General features: G+C 42.9%; 1 protein-coding gene across 2 annotated transcripts in view; it reads right to left on the bottom strand.

The window, feature by feature from the left end:
- Positions 1 to 372: 372 nt before the first annotated feature.
- SBF2 (SET binding factor 2) overlaps positions 373 to 19,834 on the bottom strand; it is a 479,501-nt gene continuing 460,039 nt past the window's right edge. For both annotated transcript variants that reach the window (XM_032241013.1, XM_032241012.1), the window contains 8 exons: positions 18,665 to 18,791; positions 13,164 to 13,291; positions 11,459 to 11,692; positions 10,266 to 10,370; positions 7,303 to 7,496; positions 6,543 to 6,630; positions 2,570 to 2,701; positions 373 to 1,607 (listed from right to left, as the gene is read on the bottom strand). In XM_032241013.1, the coding sequence (XP_032096904.1) occupies positions 1,509 to 1,607; positions 2,570 to 2,701; positions 6,543 to 6,630; positions 7,303 to 7,496; positions 10,266 to 10,370; positions 11,459 to 11,692; positions 13,164 to 13,291; positions 18,665 to 18,791 (1,107 nt within the window). In that variant the 3' untranslated portion in view covers positions 373 to 1,508. The remainder of the gene's footprint in view (positions 1,608 to 2,569; positions 2,702 to 6,542; positions 6,631 to 7,302; positions 7,497 to 10,265; positions 10,371 to 11,458; positions 11,693 to 13,163; positions 13,292 to 18,664; positions 18,792 to 19,834) is intronic.

Raw genomic sequence — 19,834 nt, forward strand, 5'->3', positions numbered from 1 at the left:
AGTGTGTAGACAATTTTAAATTTGAAAATCTGATTTATCTTTTTTTTAATATATATATATATATAAAGACAGGGTTTCACCATGTTGGTTAGGCTGGTCTTGAACTCCCGACCTCAGGTGATCTGCCCACCTTGGCCTCCAAAGTGCTTGGATTACAGGCGTGAGCCACCACGCCTGGCCTCTGATTTTTTTTTTTAATCAACAAAGTATTTTTATTTTTTAAAAAGGGAACCATTTCACTATTGAAATTTTATGAATCAGTTAATTTATATTAAATTATAAGCAGGCTATCTGAAAAACAAGAATGTAGAAATCATATATACACATTTTTGAAATATTAGTTTAGTATTTAACATATTAACATTTCAAAACAAATGCAATGATGTAGCTACCTATGACGCCAGCTGGTGCCAGTGGTTGTAGCAAAGACACTGTTTCTGTTTACCATGAGCAAACAGCATTTCTTGGGTCTTAAGCTAAACAAACACAAGATCTCAAAGTAAAGAAAATCTAAAAATAGTTCTTATTTTTCATGTGTAGAAGTGTAGTTTGGGTATCCAGTCATGCCACAGTGTGACTGTGATCTACACAAGCCCTTGTCATAGATGTGTGTGGTCCTAAATAGCTGGTCTCTGTCTTTCCAACATCTTCACTTCATTAGGAGTTCAGTGCAAGTGTTTGTTTTGTGAGTTAGTGCATTCAGCTTTTTTGCATGTTATTTTGGGAAAACAACAACAACAACTACAACAAAAAATACAAAACAACTGTCAGGAAGAAGAAAATACATAAGAACACAAGGCCCTGGATCCTCAGAGCATCTCTGGTCTAGAGAATTCAGTGTTTTGGAAGTAGTGTTTTCCTCTATTGGGCTAGTCATTGCTGCACCGTTCCCTGGATAATCTTTTTCCATCAGAATAATGATGTGTGCTCCCTCTTTGCCTGGTACTGAGCAATGACGTCTCTTGTTGTGAACCCCAATGGCAAAGCAGGGACCATGGAAGCACCTCTTGGGAGCACCAGAGAACTGAGCATTTCAAAGGTCAGGCAGTACAAGTAGATTCCTCTGATAGGAAACCTAAGTCTATGTAGAATATGAGACAATCTTGGAGTGTTTTGATTTTTGCTTGTTAGACAGCTCTCCAAGGAAATTATGACCTTGGAGAACAAAAAAGGATCTATAGCTTTAATGAAGAAGGACCCAAGTAGGTGGAAGCCATTTTGTCTGGGTGAGGTTCACAGTTTTGGCTCAGGAGACATCTGATCACTAACCACCAGACCCTGTTAGAAAAATTTAGTGCAAGATACAGGGAGTGCATGGGGCTCTTGACCAGACCTGTGTGAAACAACTATCCAGGTTAAGTAGAGATCGCAACTGCTGCAAGAGGGGACTGGGCAGGAGAACCTCGGGCCCTGGAATAACTTGTCGTCAGCTCCTCAAGGATTCATGCTTGTTTTCTAACTGGCAGCATACGTTCCTCTATTTCTTCTGTGTGGGTTGACCATGGGCATCAGGCATCAGAGATACAGCTCTGGATCCTGTCCATCCATTGCTGGGCACTCTGTCCATCTTGGGCACAGAAGTTATACACACGTTTGCTGGTCTTGAGCTACAAAACCAAATGACAGAGAACCAGAGATGAAAGTCAGGGCTGTTTTATGGCTTTGGGTAAGTGGTAAATCAATCCCTGTGACCTTCCCTTTTCCATACTGTCCGAGAACCTCTATGAATTCTTCTTTCTCAACTACCATACTGTCATTGCCTTTACTTTTCTGGTCTCTAGAGTCATAGGGGATGCTGACAGAAGGGTACTGGTAGAAACAGAAGACACACTGGGATTGCCTTGCTTTGCATTTTCTTGGTGTCTTCTTTGACTAAGGAGGAAAAGTCAGCAATGAATGGTGCCTTTAACCTCTCCCATGCACTGCAACAATGCACTAAAGGTGAGGGAGCTCCTTGTGCTCCAGGGGGATGCCTGAGATTCATCCACACCATAAAGTTGGCCTTTGTGTCCCCTTTCTTCAGTTGGAGCCATATTAGAAGCCCACTGTCAGGAAAATGGTCTCATGGCCTGAGCAGGGCCCTAGAAGATGACCTGTGCTCTTCATGAAACCCTGCTTGACTCCCAGGACTACATAAGTCTCCTATTATGTGGCCTATAAATGCCCCATGGCCCACCTAAGGGCTGCTGAAGATGTTAGGGTAGTTATCATATGTGACTAAGGACAGTCTTTTATGGATGGTCAAGCATGAAGACCACTGAATACATCTGCTCTTGAAAGTAGGTGGTGACTGAAATAACTAACAACATTTAACAAGGAGTTCATCTGTTTCCACGTGCGGCTGGACTCCTTTTGCACAAAGCAGTATGCAGCTTTTCTGAGCCACACAGACAGCAAGAGAGGATAGCCTTGGGGGTCTGTAGTGCTGAGTTCAAGCTCTGGAATAATTCCCATAGCCAAGGGGGTCTGTCATCCATTTGCAGTCACCACCAATTCCTCTGAGGGCCCCGTAATTCTTGGAGACGGAAAGATGCGCAGGCAGAGCCAGGAAAAGAGAAGATCAACTTACATCAAAGAAAGCCTTGTCACTTGTATGCTTTGGGGCTCCCATGCTGGGGCCAGCAGGGATGACCATTTCTACTTCCGCCAGATCAATGTGGCCTTTACAGCTCGTGTCCTCACCTGAGTCATAGTATCTCAGCTGGGACCAAAAGGATACAAAAATGAGATATGAGAGATACAGAAACAGAAAATGACATGGCTTTTCAAACTGTATTTGAATACCTTCCTCTGTACCTTGGTTATATATGTTAAACTATGCCTGGAAGAATACACAAAAAATTAATAATACTTATTGCTTCTAGGAAGAACTAGGTGGCTTGGAGAAAGCATTGGGGAAAGACTTATATACTGTTTGAAAATCAAACAAATAAATGTATTATATCTTAAAAAATAGAATTAAGACTGGGTGTGGTGGTTTACGCCTGTAATCCCAGCACTTTGGGAGGCCAAGGTGGGCAGATCACTTAAGCCCAGGAGTTTGAGACCAGCCTGGGCAACATGGTGAAACCCTGTCTCTACAAAAAATACAAATATTAGCCAATCATGGTGGTGTACACCAGTAGTTCCAGCTACTCAGGAGGCTGAGGTGGGAGGATAGTTTGAGCTTGGGAGGTCGAGCTGCAGTGAGCTGAGATCATGTACTCCAGCCTGAGTAAGACCCTGTCTCAAAAAATAGTAAGTCAACTAGCAACTGTAAAAAGTAAATGTAACATATAAAAAGGGGGCTAATGTTTAGTAATATATAGAATTCCAGAAATTAAGAAAAAGTCTAGTAGAAAAATGATCAAAATATCTCAACAGGCAAGTCACAGAGAAATACAAATGACCTATAAACATCTGAAAAGATGATCAACTGCCGGGCGTGGTGGCTCATGCCTGTAATCCAAGCACTTTGGAGGCCAAGGCGGGTGGATCACCTGAGGTTGGGAGTTCAAGACCAGCCTGACCAACATGGTGAAACCCCATCTTTAAAAAAATAATAATAATAAAAAATGAAAAAGATAATCAACCTCATTAATCAAAGACAAGTAAAGGACAATAAATGAGATTTTACTTTTGAAGTGAGAAATATTAAAAATGGCTGATATTATCCAGTAAGTTACTAGATAATCTCAAATACTACCAGTGTGAATATAACTGGCTAGAAATTTTTTGGGGAACACTTTGGCAATGTCAACTAAAATTTAGAATGTTTATGCCTATTGAAATACCTTTCTCACCTTTATAAAGTAGTCTTACAGAAGTTCTCTCCCACAAGCATGCAAAGAAACATGTATGGAGAGGTTTCCTCTAGCTTTATCAGCTAAACATTGGAAAAGACTTATTTATCTTTCATGCTGCACTGAATACATTAAATGACAATTCATCAATAAATTGGAATACTATACAGCTTTTCAAAAAGAATACAGAGGATCTATATGAGTTTATATTAGAACTCATATAGGAAAGCTGTTGTTGAAGACATTTTAAAAATCAAGTTCCAAACAGCATATAGATATAAAATGATTTTTGAAGAACACAATGAATAGCCTGACTACACTGGGGACTTGGAGATCTATATGAAATGTTTGAATGTGGTGTAATAAGCATGTATTGGCTTTTGGAATAAGAAAAAAGAAAAAAAGTCAAACTGCTAAGGAATAAGCCTTATTGGGCTATAATCTGTGGATTTTACTCCCCAGCATACATGACAGGAAAGCGTCTGGTGCTTCTGACACTGTGGTTCTGGCCTGAGACTTTTCTCTGTGTCTCTTCTCAGGCATTGTATGAGCAAGGCTAAATGGAAAAACCGTATATTTAATGTTAAAGAAGTCCAGAAGAAGGCCGGGCGCAGTGGCTCACGCCTGTAATCCCCGCACATTGGGAGGAAGAGGTGGGTAGATCACGAGGTCAAGGGATTGAGACCATCCTGGGCAACATGGTGAAACCCCATCTCTATTAAAAATACAAAAATTAGCTAGGCATGGTGGTGGGCGCCTGTAGTCCCAGCTACTCAGGAGGCTGAGGCAGGAGAATTGCTTGAACCCGGGAAGCAGAGGTTGCAGTGAGCTGAGATCGCACCACTATACTCCAGCCTGGTGACAGAGTGAGACTCTGTGTCCAAAAAAAAAAAAAAAGTCCAGAAGACCGGTAAGAATGCAGGTATAATTTGATGTAATTGTAAATTATAGAAAAATTATGATATTCTCCTATGTTATATTTAGAAGTTCAATGGAACTTTCTTTTTACATAATATAGGCTCTAGGATTTCAGAGTGTGGCTCCCTAAAAGGACTTCCATTTGTATATTTGAACATAAATTCTCTATATTGTCTCACAAAGACTCTGTAATTTTTTTTTTGAGATAGGGTTTTGCTCTTGTTGCCCAGGTTGGAGTGCAATGGCGCTATTTCGGCTCACTGCAACCTCCGCCTCCCAGATTCAAGTGATTCTCCTGCCTCAGCCTCCCCAGTATCTGGGATTACAGGCATGTGCCACCATGCCTGGCTAATTTTTTGTATTTTTAGTAGAGATGGGGTTTCACCATGTTGGCCAGGCTGGTCTCGAACTCCTGACCTCAGGTGATCTGCCCTCCTTGGCCTGCCAAAGTGCTGGAATTACAGGCATGAGCCACCACGCCCAGCCTTACTCTGTAATCTTTATGAAACTCCCTGAGCAGAAAAGGCTCGTCCCCAAAGACAGTCTTCATTTGGAAGGAGTCTTCTAGATGCAGGTCTGACCAAAGCACTGTATAGGAGTAACAGTTCAGGTCTTTCCTAACAGATTCCATTTTATAGATAAATGCATTGAGAATGAAAATGTGTAAGACTCAGCCTCAAGGCTAACTGGTCAGTTCCAAGGTGGAGTAAGGCCTGTGGTTGGAAAACAGGAGACAATGCAGCTTTCAGTAATGCAGGGTGCAGAGTTGTTGGAGGTGTGGGTAGGAATCGCTCTGCCTTGAAATCACTGGAGTAAAGACTATGATGCTAAGGATTGCAGAGACTGCTACAGGAATAGCTAAGAACCTAACAATAGGCAAAAAATGTCTTGACATAGTCAGCAAGGTCCAATCTAGTATTTGCCCACAGTGGATTCCAAGTTTGGGTGGGCACATCCACTTCTGCCTCTTTTGGGGCCCTTTTACTTCCCTGTTGCTGCCATCTTTGAAGGGTAACAGTGCCTTCTTTAGTAACCAGTACGGAAATGGGCACAGAGGTGGTGTTAAATGTTTGTAAAATGAATTAATGCCCTCTGTTTTGAATGGATACTTTCTGCTTCAAGGATGAAAGTAACCAGTATTCTGAGTATTATTCATAGGCACAGGCTTATATGTGCATATGGTATGTATGCAACAGGCTGAAAACCTCAGGAATCCCCTCCCCTGGGGTTTTAAGAGCAGGCAAGAGATATTTGAACATTAAAAAAAAAAAAAAGTTGCCGGGCGTGGTGGCTCACGCTTGTTAATCCCATCACTTTGGGAGGCCGAGGCGGGTGGATTACCTGAGGTCAGCGGTTCAAGACCAAGCTGGCCAACATGGTGAAACCCCGTCTCATTTAAAAAAAAAAAAAAAAAGTTATTGCTGTAATCTCTGGGCTCAACTGTTGCTGCCTCCGCCTGCATGTACCAGGCCAAGCTACTTGGGTCACTTCCTCAGAAGGCTAGTGTCCTTACTCAGGGACATCTACTAAAAATACAAAAAATTAGCTGGGGGTGATGGTGCATGCCTGTAATCCCAGCTACTTGGGGGGCTGAGGCAGGAGATTCACTTGAACCTGGGAGGCAGAGATTGCAGTGAGCCAAGATGGTGCCATTGCACTCCAGCCTGGACAACAAAAGTGAAACTCTGTCTCCAGACAAAAAACGCCTCCAGACTGCATATGAGAGGCACTAAGAGAGCGGTGTGTACATGAGGAATGTATCTCTCTGCTAGAGCCACATAATAGCCAGGGACTGCGCCTAGCCTAGGCAGAAGTAATTTCTTTTGGCTTTAAGAGTATTACCTGATGTTTTGTTACATCCAAAACAAACCAACGGGGCTTCCAACCTTTCAGCAAAGCCCCTCTTTTATAAAGCGTTCCCTCAAAGGACCTAGAAGAAATGATGACAGGAGAGTTAATTTTGATTTTCACTTAAAAAATGCCGTTAAGGGGAGGGGATGTTGTTTTTGTCAGTCTCTATTTCCCCTAGATGATCCAAAAAAGGCCAATAAAGGTTCTCCCCGGATTTTTCCACTAGACCTCTGGAGAAAGACTGCTGCTTTCTGCTGGGATTACCACATTTGTGAGGCTTGGAATGATTAGTAGCCATCTTTCGTGCCATGTTGGGACTGATGTAACACAGAGAGAAAGAAAAGCAGAGCCAGGAAATGGACAGAAGATACTGTGTGAGAAGCTAGCATACTCTTGGCTGTCCTAGTTTATGTGAGTAAAGTCCTTTTTGCTTCGGCTAGCATAAGCTGGATTTCTGATGTTTGCCACTGACAAAGTGCTGGCTAACACATATTCCCTCAAATACTCTGGCAGACATGAGATAAGAGCCATCAGGACTCAACTACAAATAACTACAACCTCTTGGCATTATTTTTAGTTGTGATTTTTTTTTCTTTTTAAAGAAACCTCTAAAACATTTTTAAAAACATTTAAAGCAAATCCATTTAAAGACCATAAAACTGCATAGGCCTAGCTTATTGAGGGACCTGTGGTTTAGCCTCAAGTGGTATGGGGAAGTCTTCAGCACACCAAGCAACGTTCAGCATGTCACCTGTTTTCGTCATTCTTGGATGTATACTGGCTATAGAGCGTGGCTGCTCTTCGCTCCACTCCATTGGATGGGGAGATGTTGGAATTCTGTTCCTCCCCCATGCTGCTGTCTGGGAGATGTAGCAGAGACCTCTTCTGATAGGAAGGCAGATTGGTAGACACAATTCCTGGGGACCTCGACAGGTGTCTTTGGGACTGAAAAAGAGGACAGGAACTAGGAAAGCTTTACAGACACTTAAGCCACCCACTAGAAAATTTCATTTACAAGTATTTATCTCAAGGAAAAAAAGTAGACCAACAAGCAAAGATAATGTACAAAGATATCAATCCTGGAGTTAGTCATTTATCATTTATCATGGTAAAAAAACTGGAAACAGGCCGGGCGCGGTGGCTCAAGCCTGTAATCCCAGCACTTTGGGAGGCCGAGGCGGGTGGATCACAAGGTCAAGAGATCGAGACCATCCTGGTCAACATGGTGAAACCCTGTCTCTACTAAAAATACAAAAAACATTAGCTGGGCATGGTGGCGCGTGCCTGTAATCCCAGCTACTCAGGAGGCTGAGGCAGAAGAATTGCCTGAACCCAGGAGGCGGAGGTTGCGGTGAGCCGAGATCGCGCCATTGCACTCCAGCCTGGGTAACAAGAGTGAAACTCCATCTCAAAAAAAAAAACCCAAAAACTGGAAACAATCTACACATCCATTATTAGGGAAGTTAAACAAATTATGACATTTCCATACAATGGAATTCTAGACAGTCATTAAAAATGATGCTGCTATGGCCGGTGGTGGCTCACAGCTGTGATATCAGCACTTTGGGAGGCAGAGGTGAGTGGATCACTGGAGTCCAGGAGCTTGAGACCAGCCTGAGTAACATGACGAAACCCCATCTCTACAAAAACTACAAAAAAGTGAGCAGGTATGGTATGTGCCTGTAGTCCCAGCTACTCGGGAGGATCACCAGAATCTGGGAGGTTGAGGCTGTAATGAGCTGTGATCATGCTACTGCACTCCAGCCTGGGAAGCAAAGGGAGACTCTATCTCAAAAAAAATAAAGATGATGCTGGTTTAGGCCGGGCATGGTGGCTCACGCCTGTAATCCAAGCACTTTGGAGGCCAAGGTGGGCGGATCACCTGAGGTCGGGAGTTCATGACCAGCCCGACCAACATGGTGAAACCCTGTCTATTTAAAAAAAAAGATGACGCTGGTTTACACACAGTGACAGATGGAAGGACATGTATGCCAACGTGGAGTAAAAAAGAAAGCAGGTTTAAAATAGTATGTGTAGTACATTTCTTTTATATGTGGGTTTATAAGAATAAAACAAGTTTGACAGCATAGTGGTTTACTTCTAGGTTATAAATTGTGAGTAATTCTCATCTTCTATTTTATAACTTTGTGTGTGCTCTTTCCAAAAAAAAGAACATACCTTTCATTATCAGAAAAAAATAAGCTATTACTTTTCTAACAAAAAAGCATTAAAACATCACCTACCTGTTGTCTGTCTGATAACAGCTCCTGAATTGCTATTTGAGGGTAAGAGACAGAGCCCTAGATGGTCTCTTTTTACCACAAAGGTTTTCTTCCACCCTCCGTTCTTCCTGACCTTTCTATAACAACATCTAGCCTGCTGACCTCTTCTTCCTGAACTGTGCTTCAGAACACTCATCTGTCCTAATATTCCTTTTGTTGCATTTGGAGGCAGTCTGATGTGGGTTTGATCATTGCAGCTGTATGATCTCTGTGCCTGCTGCTCATGTAGGAGAGGGAACGCCACTCCCTCACAGTGGATAAATAAAATGGGAATAGGCCGGGCGCGGTGGCTCAAGCCTGTAATCCCAGCACTTTGGGAGGCCGAGGCGGGTGGATCACGAGGTCAAGAGATCAAGACCATCCTGGTCAACATGGTGAAACCCCGTCTCTACTAAAAAAAAAAAAATACAAAAAAATTAGCTGGGCATGGTGGCGCATGCCTGTAATCCCAGCTACTCAGGAGGCTGAGGCAGGAGAATTGCCTGAACCTAGGAGGCGGAGGTTGTGGTGAGCCGAGATCGCGCCATTGCACTCCAGCCTGGGTAACAAGAGTGAAACTCTGTCTCAAAAAAAAATAAATAAATAAATAAATGGGAATGTGTGTATGGTACTAAGCACAGACCCTTCCACATATTATGTACTTGATAAATTTCTTAAATCAGAAATAGGAAATGGGGTGTAAGAAGCAGAAAACAAGAATATTTGGTTTTAAAATATTTTTATGATAAAAGTTTTTTTGTTTGAGACAGAGTCTTGCTCTGTTGCCCAGGCTGGAGTATAGTGGTGAGATCTCTGCTTACTGGAACCTCCACTTCCTGGGTTCAAGTGATTCTCTTGCCTTAGCCTCCTGAGTAGCTGGGATTACAGGCACGTGCCACCACGCTCAGCTAATTTTTATGCTTTTAGTAGAGACGGGGTTTCACCATCTTGGCCAGGCTGATCTTGAACTCCTGACCTCATGATCCACTTGCCTCAGCCTCCCAAAGTGCTGGGATTACAGGTGTGAGCCACCACGCCCGGCAATAAATGTTTCTCAAGTGAGAAACAGAAAAGGGATTATGAACAATAGAAGGTAGCATATTTTGTTGTTTTAAAATACTTTCTCTGCAGCAAACATGGTCTTGGCATTCCCCTCCTCCCTCATGTGGTGGAAGATCAGCTGAAACCACAGAGGCACTGAGATAGAAAAGAATCCACTAATTTCCCCTGGATTCAGGGTGCTGAGACATAAGTATTATGTCACTGTGGTGAAGTGAGACACTCAGGAAGTATTCAGTCATTTGGAACTTTCTGCCCTGGACCCACAGGGCATGACCCTTCCCCTTCTGGACATAAACCCAGCTGGGTCTTGTCACCTGTGGCAGTGGGCTCCACCTGATTTAACACCCTCAGAAAGCTCAGAAGTAGCTCTCAAGGGGCACTGCCAACTCACGTGATCTGTTCTTGGTTCTTCTTTAAGGTCCACGGTTACCCTTTCCCACAGCTGCTGCCACTTCTCAGGTGCTTGGTTCAATTTGTGCTCCAATTTTTCAATTTCCTGCCAAGAAATTAAAGGTTTTTCAACAGATAAGTATTTCATGGAAATCAGGATGTGCCCCAAAGCCACACTGCTTCTGTACTAGGCCCAGATGAGCAGCATGGCCAGAGGACAGTTGAGGAAAGTGGTGGACCTGGGCCTCAGAAGTCTCCCAGCCAAGAATAGTGGTGACAGCCGTAGCTGGTATGCCACACTGTGGCGAAGATGGTTTATTAGGACCTATATCTAGGCCTTTTGGTACAGGATAGCTTACATACTAGGACGTGAAATATGTATCCCAGACATCTGCACTGTTGGGCAGCCCGTGGGAAATCTGATAGCCAAAGCAAGAGGTCAAGCACTGGGCCTGTGGCCCAGCCCTAACAGCTGAGGTAGATGAGAAGTCTGTCCTTGACAGGAGGAACCCCTCAACTCTGATGATTCAAACCAGATGTGGAAAGAATGAACCAAGAAATACCCAAGGAAACAGATATCCCTTCTGACAGAGAAGCTGGAGATCAGAGCAACTGCCTCTGTGACAGTATGACACTGAAGCATACTCTTCCTGGTCAGGAAACCGGAGGGGAAAGACTCTTCAGGAACTGTCTGGCCCCTGTCAAGGCTCAAAGCTATTCCTCAGGCTGGCTACTGCCAAGATGGGTTTGTTCTGGAACATTCCTTGCAGAAGATGGTTGGTAGCACTCCCATCAGGCCACTGAAACTACCCACACTTCTGACCAGAGGAAGTAAGCACCCACAAAAGCCACAGCCAAGGCCTGACTAAGGCTGCTCGGGCAACTAAAACAGCTGGGAAGCTGCCGGAAGGAGTAAATTGCTCCATTTGCTTGATTGCTTCCTTGTAATGCTGGAAAATCACTTTTATTGAGACTCTTTTCCAGTAGTGAAGTCTGGTCCCCATCCCCCCCCAGCCCATGATAGGGAGCAAATCTGTTTTCTTCATACTGGGAGGGTGCTACCATAACCTTAGCCCATAGTAAGGAAAGCCATGTTCTGAAGTTTGTAAACCATTCTTAGCTTAGCCTGGTTTCTTTGGCCTTGTGCCTCTGGTGCCCATGGTGCCCCTAGGTGTGTATCTACAGTTGACTTACACTGAAAAGGCTGGTGAAAGCATCGGGCTGAGTACAGCTCACATCATCATAGCATGGCCACACTGTTCTCCTCTGGCTCCTGGGCCCAGCTTCTCCAGCAAGGTCAATGTCTTCGGAGGGGAAGTGCTTGGGGGTTAGCATCATCCAGTCATAGGAAGGGCCTGTGGACAGGGTCTCTTCTGTGTAGTAATCCCACTTCTTGAGGCTGGAGACATTTACACTGGGCTTCAGGGCCTGTTAACAAAAACAGAAATACAGTTTCATCTTGAACCCAAAGTACCCCAAGCTCACTGTCAGGCAAGCCCCTAACATCTGTAGAGTCCAGGGGAGGAAGAGTGTGAATGGAGGTTCAAATACCATATGTCTAAATATTTAAAAGTCATACATCAAAATAAATTATTAAAACAATTTTCAATCCTCCTACATTGAGAAATATAACTTCCTAATGACCCAGAAGGTCAAGTTTAATAGAGGATTCTTGGATTCCTTGGAACTTTATACTAGCAAGTGGTGGCACTAGGTGAGCTGGCCCCAGGTCCCAGTCCTTGGCCTAACTCTTCTTCTCCCACCCGTAACTTATATTCTAAGAGTCTTACATGAATGTTTATGTATACCCCAGCCCACAAAGTCAAACTCTGTCCACTGTCAAACCTGCCACTTTTCGCCATTCTTTGGACCTTGAGGTCCATGCACTAACTTAGTAGACCGACTTGGAGAAGTAGCCTGGTGGGCACCCTGAATTTGGGCAAGGAATTCTGAAGTACCCAGTACATGGTTTAGATGACGGAGGGGGCATTTCGGCATGTACCATTGTTTTCTTGTACTCCTCACTTCATGAGGATGCAGCTGGAGGAAGGCCAGACTAGGGTTCTATGATTGGGGCCCAGGGGAGGGGACTCTCTTGGCCCTAAGTAATGGTGGAACTGCTTATCAGACCAGTCTGTTCCATTCCAGAGCATGTGTTATGTAGATGTGCATGGTGGGGCACAGTTGTTATGTAGATGTGCATGGTGGGGAGATATGTTTTCCTTCTTGGGCTCGGCTCTAAACATCTCTGCTTCCTACAGGGGTCCTTTCACGGCTTTGGTATAGATGGACTTAAAGAAACCTTTTCTAAGGTATTTTAAGGTTTTTTAGCTTAGAACACCTGTTGATATGTCAAATTTTGTTCCTTTTTTTTTTTTTGAGATGGAGTTTTCACTCTTGTCGCCCAGGCTGGAGTGCAATGGCATGATACTGGCTTACTGCAACCTCCGTCTCCTGGGTTCAAGCAATTCTCTGGCCTCAGCCTCCCGAGTAGCTGGGATTACAAGTGTTTGCCACCACACCCAACTAATTTCTGTATTTTTAGTAGACACGAGGTTTCACCACATTGGCCAGGCTAATCTCGAGCTCCTGACCTTGGGTGATCTACCTGCCTCGGCCTCCCAAAGTGCTGGGATTACAGGTGTGAGCCACCGTGCTCAGCCAAATTTTGTTAGTTCTTTCTTCCTGGGGAAAGTTGCCTTGCTTTGATTCTCTAGAAGTTTTCCCTTCTAGGTTTTGGGGGCCAGCTCCTCATTTTTGTGGCATTATCACAACCCAGACATACAGTGTCTCAAACTTTGAAATAGCTTTTTGGTATTAAACAGCTTACATATACTAAGCTAAGGAAAACTTAACACAAAATTTCAGAAAGTGAAACATAAATGATTTCTTACTCTACCTCTATTTCCAATGGTGAATATAAATAATTAAAGAAAACGGGACTCCTCTTGTGCATCCTGTCAATGCACTCCCAAATACAGATTCCTTTTTTGGCATGCTTTTCTCCTTTATCATCAAATAAAGTTCCTGTAAATTAAAAAAAATCCAACAAAACAAAATTAAATAAACACTTTGCCTAAAAAAGTATGGTGCCTGTAGGAGATAAAAAAGTGGAAATTTTTTTCATGGCACTAAAAACCGCAACATTTGTGTGAAAACCTTAGAAAATAACTGCAAAGCTAAAGACAGTAATGAATTTCATAGCTATATAGGGAAACAAATCCAGATGGAGGAAACATCTGATAAAGTTTGCCTCAGCAGCCAGCAGTCTATCATGACTCTTCCAACCCTCATCCTGCATTTGTATCTAGATTCAAAGAAGTCCATGCAGGAGGCATTCTACAGCTGTCAAGAGAAAATGGAAGGACTTCAGAGTTGATTTGGTGAAACTCAGTAAAAAACATAATTTTATGTTTCTGTTTTAAGTTGTTGGCCATTTATCAGGAAGCCATTTAAAGTGTTCTCTTGTTTAGCAGTTTATATATACCGCAGATCATGGTCACTGACACTCTAGATGACAGAAGGGCATAGTCTGTGTCCTTGGTTGACTTAAAAATAAAAGCAGAACTTTTATACATTTTTCAAATAGTCAGACTATTACTGATATGAGCCCACCTTGTTTTTAATATGGAGGAAAATGTGTTGGGGTGAGGTAAAAAATATTTCTTTAAAAGGCCAGGAATGGTGTCTCAGCAGTGCTGTCTTGTTTGGAATGAAGTGACTCAGTCAAAATCAATATGCATTTTACCAGTTTATCAGAAAAAAATGTCTCAAGCCCAAGATGGCATAAAATTCTATAATATATGGGGCCCCTAAGACTAATGAACAGTTTCTTCTCTACCTTTTAACTGCGGAGTCCAGTGCAGTAGTTCTCAACCTTGGTCATACATTCAAAAAACTAAGGGCTTTAAAAAAATCCCAATGCCCAGGTTTCATCTCAGACCAATTAAATCAGAATATCTGGGGATAGCCCCAGATATTAGTTATTTTAAAAGCTCAAGTGACTCCAGGCTTGGCACAGTGGCTCACGCCTGTAATTCCAGCACTTTGGGAGGCTGAGGTGGGTGGATCACAAGATCAGGAGTTCAAGACCAGCCTGACCAACATGGTGAAATTCCGTTTCTACTGAAAATACAAAAATTAGCCAGGTGTAGTGGCACATGCCTATAATCCCAGCTACTCAGGAGGCTGAGGCAGGAGAATCGCTTGAACATGGGAGGCGGAGGTTGCAGTGAGCAAAGATCGTGCCACTGCACTGTAGCCTGGGTGACAGAGTGAGAATCTGTCTCAAAAAAAAAAACAAAAAACAAAAAAAAAACAGTTCAAGTGACTCCATTGTCCAAAGTTGCAACTACTCTAGGGGTTGCAGTAAGATTTTGAAAGCCACCTTGTGTATTGTTCCATTTGGCGCCATGAGGCATGGATTAGACTGAAGGGCTGTGTGGTAGTCAGCTCCAGTTGAAATAGGCTTTAGGCACCTTTGTAGACAGTAAGCTGAAACCAGAAGAGGAGATGCAATACCTGGCCCTCTGCTCCTTATGGCTATTGTAACACCTTGTAACTGGAAGAAAGTCCAATGGACTTTTTTTACAATATCCATATGGCTGGCTTAGGGCAACATGTACACATATAAGAACACCTTAAAAACAGTGCAAATCATCAGACAGCTAGTACCAAATCCTATCAAATTATAACCCTATAATCTAATACAACATACTAAGCTTTTAGGGCACAGGAGAGTTCATTGTGTTTAAGCTTTTCTGATAAAATCTTAAAAATTATGAGTCGGCAGGGTGTGGTGGCTCATGCCTGCAATGCCATCACTTTAGGAGGCCGAGGCAGAAGGATCACTTGAGGTCAGGAGTTTGAGACCAACCTAGCTTACATGGTTAAAATCAGTCTCTACTAAAAATACAAAAATCCACCAGGCGTGGGGTGCTGGGCACCTGTAATCCCAGCTACTCGGGAGGCTGAGGCAGGAGAATCACTTGAACCCAAGAGGTGGAGATTGTAGTGAGTTGAGTTCGAGCCACTGCACTCCAGCCTGGGCAACAGTGTGAGACTCCATGTCAAAAAAAAAAAAAAATTACTGATGAATTCTACCAGCAGTGGTTGAGATTATTTACTCTCCACTTCATCATCTTGGCAGATAAAGGGTAGTTACCACAGCTGTTCCTAAACAAGGTTTCACTGTAGGCTTGATAACTAGTGCATCCACCAGAACACAAAAAGGAACAGACCTCAAATAGGCAACCTAGTCTGGACTAGAGACACAAAACTAGGCTTCTTTGATGTTAATTAGGTGGGTGGCCTAACATCCAGAGAGGGGACAGGGTAGATGATTTCTACTAAAGCTTCAGCATTGACATTCCAGCACTTGAAATGCATGTTTGTGTGGCGGTCTTGTTTTTGAGACAGTGTCTTACCCTGTCACTCTGGCTGGAATGCAGTGGCGTGATCTCGGCTCACTGTAGCCATGACCTCCTGAACTCAAGTGATCCTCCCACCACAGCCTCCTGAATAGCTGGGATTACAGGAGTGTGCCACCACACCCAGTTAATTTTTGTTTTTTGTAGAGATGGGGTTTCGCCACGTTGCCCAGGCTAGTCTTGAACTCCTGGGGCTCAAGCAATCTGCCCACTTCAGGCTCTCAAAGTGCTAGGATTATATGTGTGAGCCACTGCACCAGCCTGTGTTCATGAGATTTAAGAGGAAACATGTTTCATAGGACGTAAATGCTTACATTTTCAAATAATCATGATAATCTTTCAATATATACCAAATCCCTTTATTCACATCATTTTATTTAATCCTTTCAACAGCCCTGTGTGATAGGCACGGCCACTATCTTTGTTTAGTTTTTCAGATGAGGAAACTGAGACTCAGAGATGAAGTAATTTACCCAAAGTTACTGACATTTTCTGACCCTTGATCCATGGCTCTATACGTGGGACCAGTGGTGGGTCTCAGACTTGGCAGCATAATGGCCTTACCTGGGTAGTTTTTATTCTTTATTTTTGAGTCAGGGTCTCACTCTGTCACCCAGGCTGGAGTGCAGTGGTGCAATCTTAGCTCACTACAACCTCTGCCTCCTGGCGTCAAGAAATTCTCATGCCTCAGCCTCCCGAATAGCTAGGATTATAGGCATGCACCACCACGCCTGGCTAATTTTTGTATTTTTAGTTGATATAGGGTTTCGCCATATTGGCCAGACTGGTCTCGAATTCCTGGCCTCAAACAATTCACCCACCTTGGCCTTCCAAAGTGCTGGGATTACAGGTGGGAGCCATCATGCCTGGCCTCACCAGGGGAGTTTTAAAAGCTGCTGATGCCTGGGCCTTACTATCACAGATTCTGATTTAAGTGGCTGGGGATGTTGCCTGGACCTTGGATGCTTTAAAAGCTCCCCAGGTGATTCTAATGTTCAGTCAGGTCTGAGAACCACTGCACTAGACCTTGTTGCTTGTCTAATGGAGAGAACCATCATCTGCTATGGGAGAAGCCTTGATCTTTGGCCACATATGCACGCTGCTAAGGTAATCTGCTGATCAGCTTAATTTAGCAAAACAAACTGCTTTATTAAAAAAAAACAAAAACCTAGCCTGGGCAACATGGCAGAACCCTATCTCTACAAAAAATATAAAAATTAGGTGGGCATGGGGGCATATGCCTGTGGTTCCAGCTACTCAGGAGGCTGTGATGGGAGGATCACTTGAGTCCCAGAAGTGGAGGTTGCAGTAAGCCAAGATCCTGCCACTGCACTCCAGGCTGGGAGATAGATAGAGCGAGACGCTGCCTCAAAAAAAAAAAAAAAAAAAAACCCAAACCACAAACCACCCCCCCAACAAAAAGGCAAAAACCTGCATTTTACTCCCACCAGTATTTGCACATGTTGTTCCTTTCAGTGATAAAGCTGAGTGACATGGTGGTCAGGTCAGTCCACTTAAGACCAGACCTGGCCAGGTATGGTGGCTCACACCTGTAATCCCAGCACTCTGGGAGGCTGAGGCAGGCTGACTGCTTGAGACCAGGAGTTTAAGACCAGCCTGGCCAACATGGTGAAACCCTCTCTACTAAAAATACAAAAATTACCCAGGGATGAATGCATGGGCCTGTAATCCCAGCTACTTGGGAGGCTGAGGCAAGAGAATCACTTGAACCTGGGAGACAGAGGCTGCAGTGAACCAAGATCACGCCACGGCACTCCAGCCTCAGAGACAGAGTGAGTAAGACTCTGTCAAAAAAAAAAAAAAAAAAAAAAAAGAAAAGAAAAAAGAAAAAAAGACCAGGCCTAGGGCATTTGTAACCAGCTATACTTGATACATGGTATAAAGATGCTTAAGAAATTAAAGTTTCTGATTGTGATGTGAAGAATAAAAATTCCGTGAGTCAACAAAAGTCTGGACGTATTAACAGGATGGGAAATTGTCTCACCAGTACTGTTTCCCTTATCAAAAGTAGGAACTATCATACTAGACAATTTCAGTGGCATGCCCTGAAAAGCAGTTATTTCCTGATTTCCGATTTTAAACTGACAACATCAGTAAATATTTTCTTGGAATTAAGAGTCTTCTTTATGATATTGAATACAGATAACGTATTGAACAGAGCTGGTTTTTGTTTGCTTAACAAAAATCGTCATGCATATCCTTTCTTCCTCTCCCCCTGTAACGGTAACAAAAGAAAGAATGTAAAATCCCCTTGGGAAATGTTTTTACAGGGGCTGACTTTCAGAATCTACTAATTATAATTATTATTGCTATTAAAGTTAATAGTTTATCACTATCATATGTCTAAAATTTACTGAGTGCTTACTATGTGCTAGTGACCATACTAAGAGGCTAACTGACTGTGTGAAGAGTTTACAACTATTTCCTCATGTGATCATCATAGTCCTGACAGGTGGGGTGCTATTACTGTCCTCATTTTAAAGATGAAACTGAGGCTCAGAGAGGTACTTAACCCCTCTCCAAAACATTCAGTTGGTAACTGCCAATGCTGGGATTTTACGCTGGTCTATTTGTTCCTGAGCACAGGTCCTTAACTGCTATTCAAGCTGCCTCCGAGGGCTAGGTACCCTTCCTACTAGAGTGCATCAGGGTTGGAAAAACTATGAGTCAAATGTTTCTTCTCAAACAGTGTGATCACTTTGAGGTATCAAAATAGTAAACATAAATATGTTTACAAAGGTGCTATAGGAATGATCACCTGCCAAGAGCTAACATGGTACATAACTTCAGAATTTGGCCACTTATCCACTCTCCTACATTCATAGGTCAGAGTTAAGCCCTAACTCAGCTTGTCACTCTTTGGGGTAGTTACATTATTAGGATTTTCATTAAAAACATGCAGAACTAACAAAAAAGATAAAACAAAAAACAAGGGCATACAAACACATACCGTGCTCTAATCTTTCATAGTCGGAATCCAGGAGAAATGTTTTAAAGCGATTAGATACATAGTGGAAAGCCAAGAACTTTAAGTAATAGAGATTGAATTCAAACTCAGTTGGATACTGGTTGTGAACCTGAAACACACAAGGCAAAGAAAAGAGTAAGAATTAAATAGAACAAAAAGTGGAGGCTTAACTGAAACATGCAGGAGACTATTCATTCACTCCACAAATACCTGAATCCCTACCATGAATAGAGATGGGAAGGGAACCAGCTTTTCCGAGCACCTACTGTGTGCCAGACACTAGACGAGGGTTTTTTAAGAAACATAATCTCATTTAATCTCTATGACGTAGCAAGAGAGGCATTATTATCTCCACTTTACAATTGAGAAAGCATAGGATCAGCAAGATTAAGACATTTACCCAATAACAATAAACATTAATTAGTGAGCCCCAATTTAATGTTTTTTTAACCTTAAAAAACATTAAATTTATGTAAGCCCAAATTTAACTCTGGCTTATTAGGCTCCGAAGATTCTACCTCACTCACTACATTACACTGTGTTTGACATGTGATATATATGAACATAAGTTTGGTTCTTGCTTTCCAGGCACCTGTGGTGTAACAGTGTGACATACAACAAGAAAAATTGTTCTTACAGAGGTTTGGCAATGAAAAGGACTGAGAAGAGAAGGTGGTGGCTTAAGCGGACAGCAAGAGATGATTTCTGGTCAAAAGAAATGTGTGCATGTCTGAAGGCAATCCAGACAGTTGGTACCTGGCAATGCTGGGATTTTGCCCTGGTCTGTTCGCTCCAGAGCACAGGGTCTTAACTGTTATTCAAGCAATCTGGAAGGAGCCAATAGAGAGAACAAACTTTAGAAAAATTTGTTAGCTAATAACTAAGAGAGTAAGATCCTGGAAAAGCAAGAATCAATGAGGCTCGGGGCTAGATTTAGGGAACAGCTTTGGAAACAAGGATGGATGAAAGGTAGGCAAGAGAACAGTAGTTCAATTGCCAAGGGAAAGGGCAGGAGCTAATGTCTTTTAACCCTAATTTTTCATCAGTAAATTAGGCAGTGAGGTCACCGGGCACAGGAATAGGAATGAGGGAATGACATGGGAGGCAGAAGGCTGGGCAAAGGTTGAACTATAGCATGCTTTAGGCAAACTG

This window comes from Sapajus apella, unplaced genomic scaffold, assembly GCF_009761245.1.
Source record: "Sapajus apella isolate SASKATOON/1434 unplaced genomic scaffold, GSC_monkey_1.0 scaffold47, whole genome shotgun sequence".
Classification (NCBI taxonomy): domain Eukaryota; kingdom Metazoa; phylum Chordata; class Mammalia; order Primates; family Cebidae; genus Sapajus; species Sapajus apella.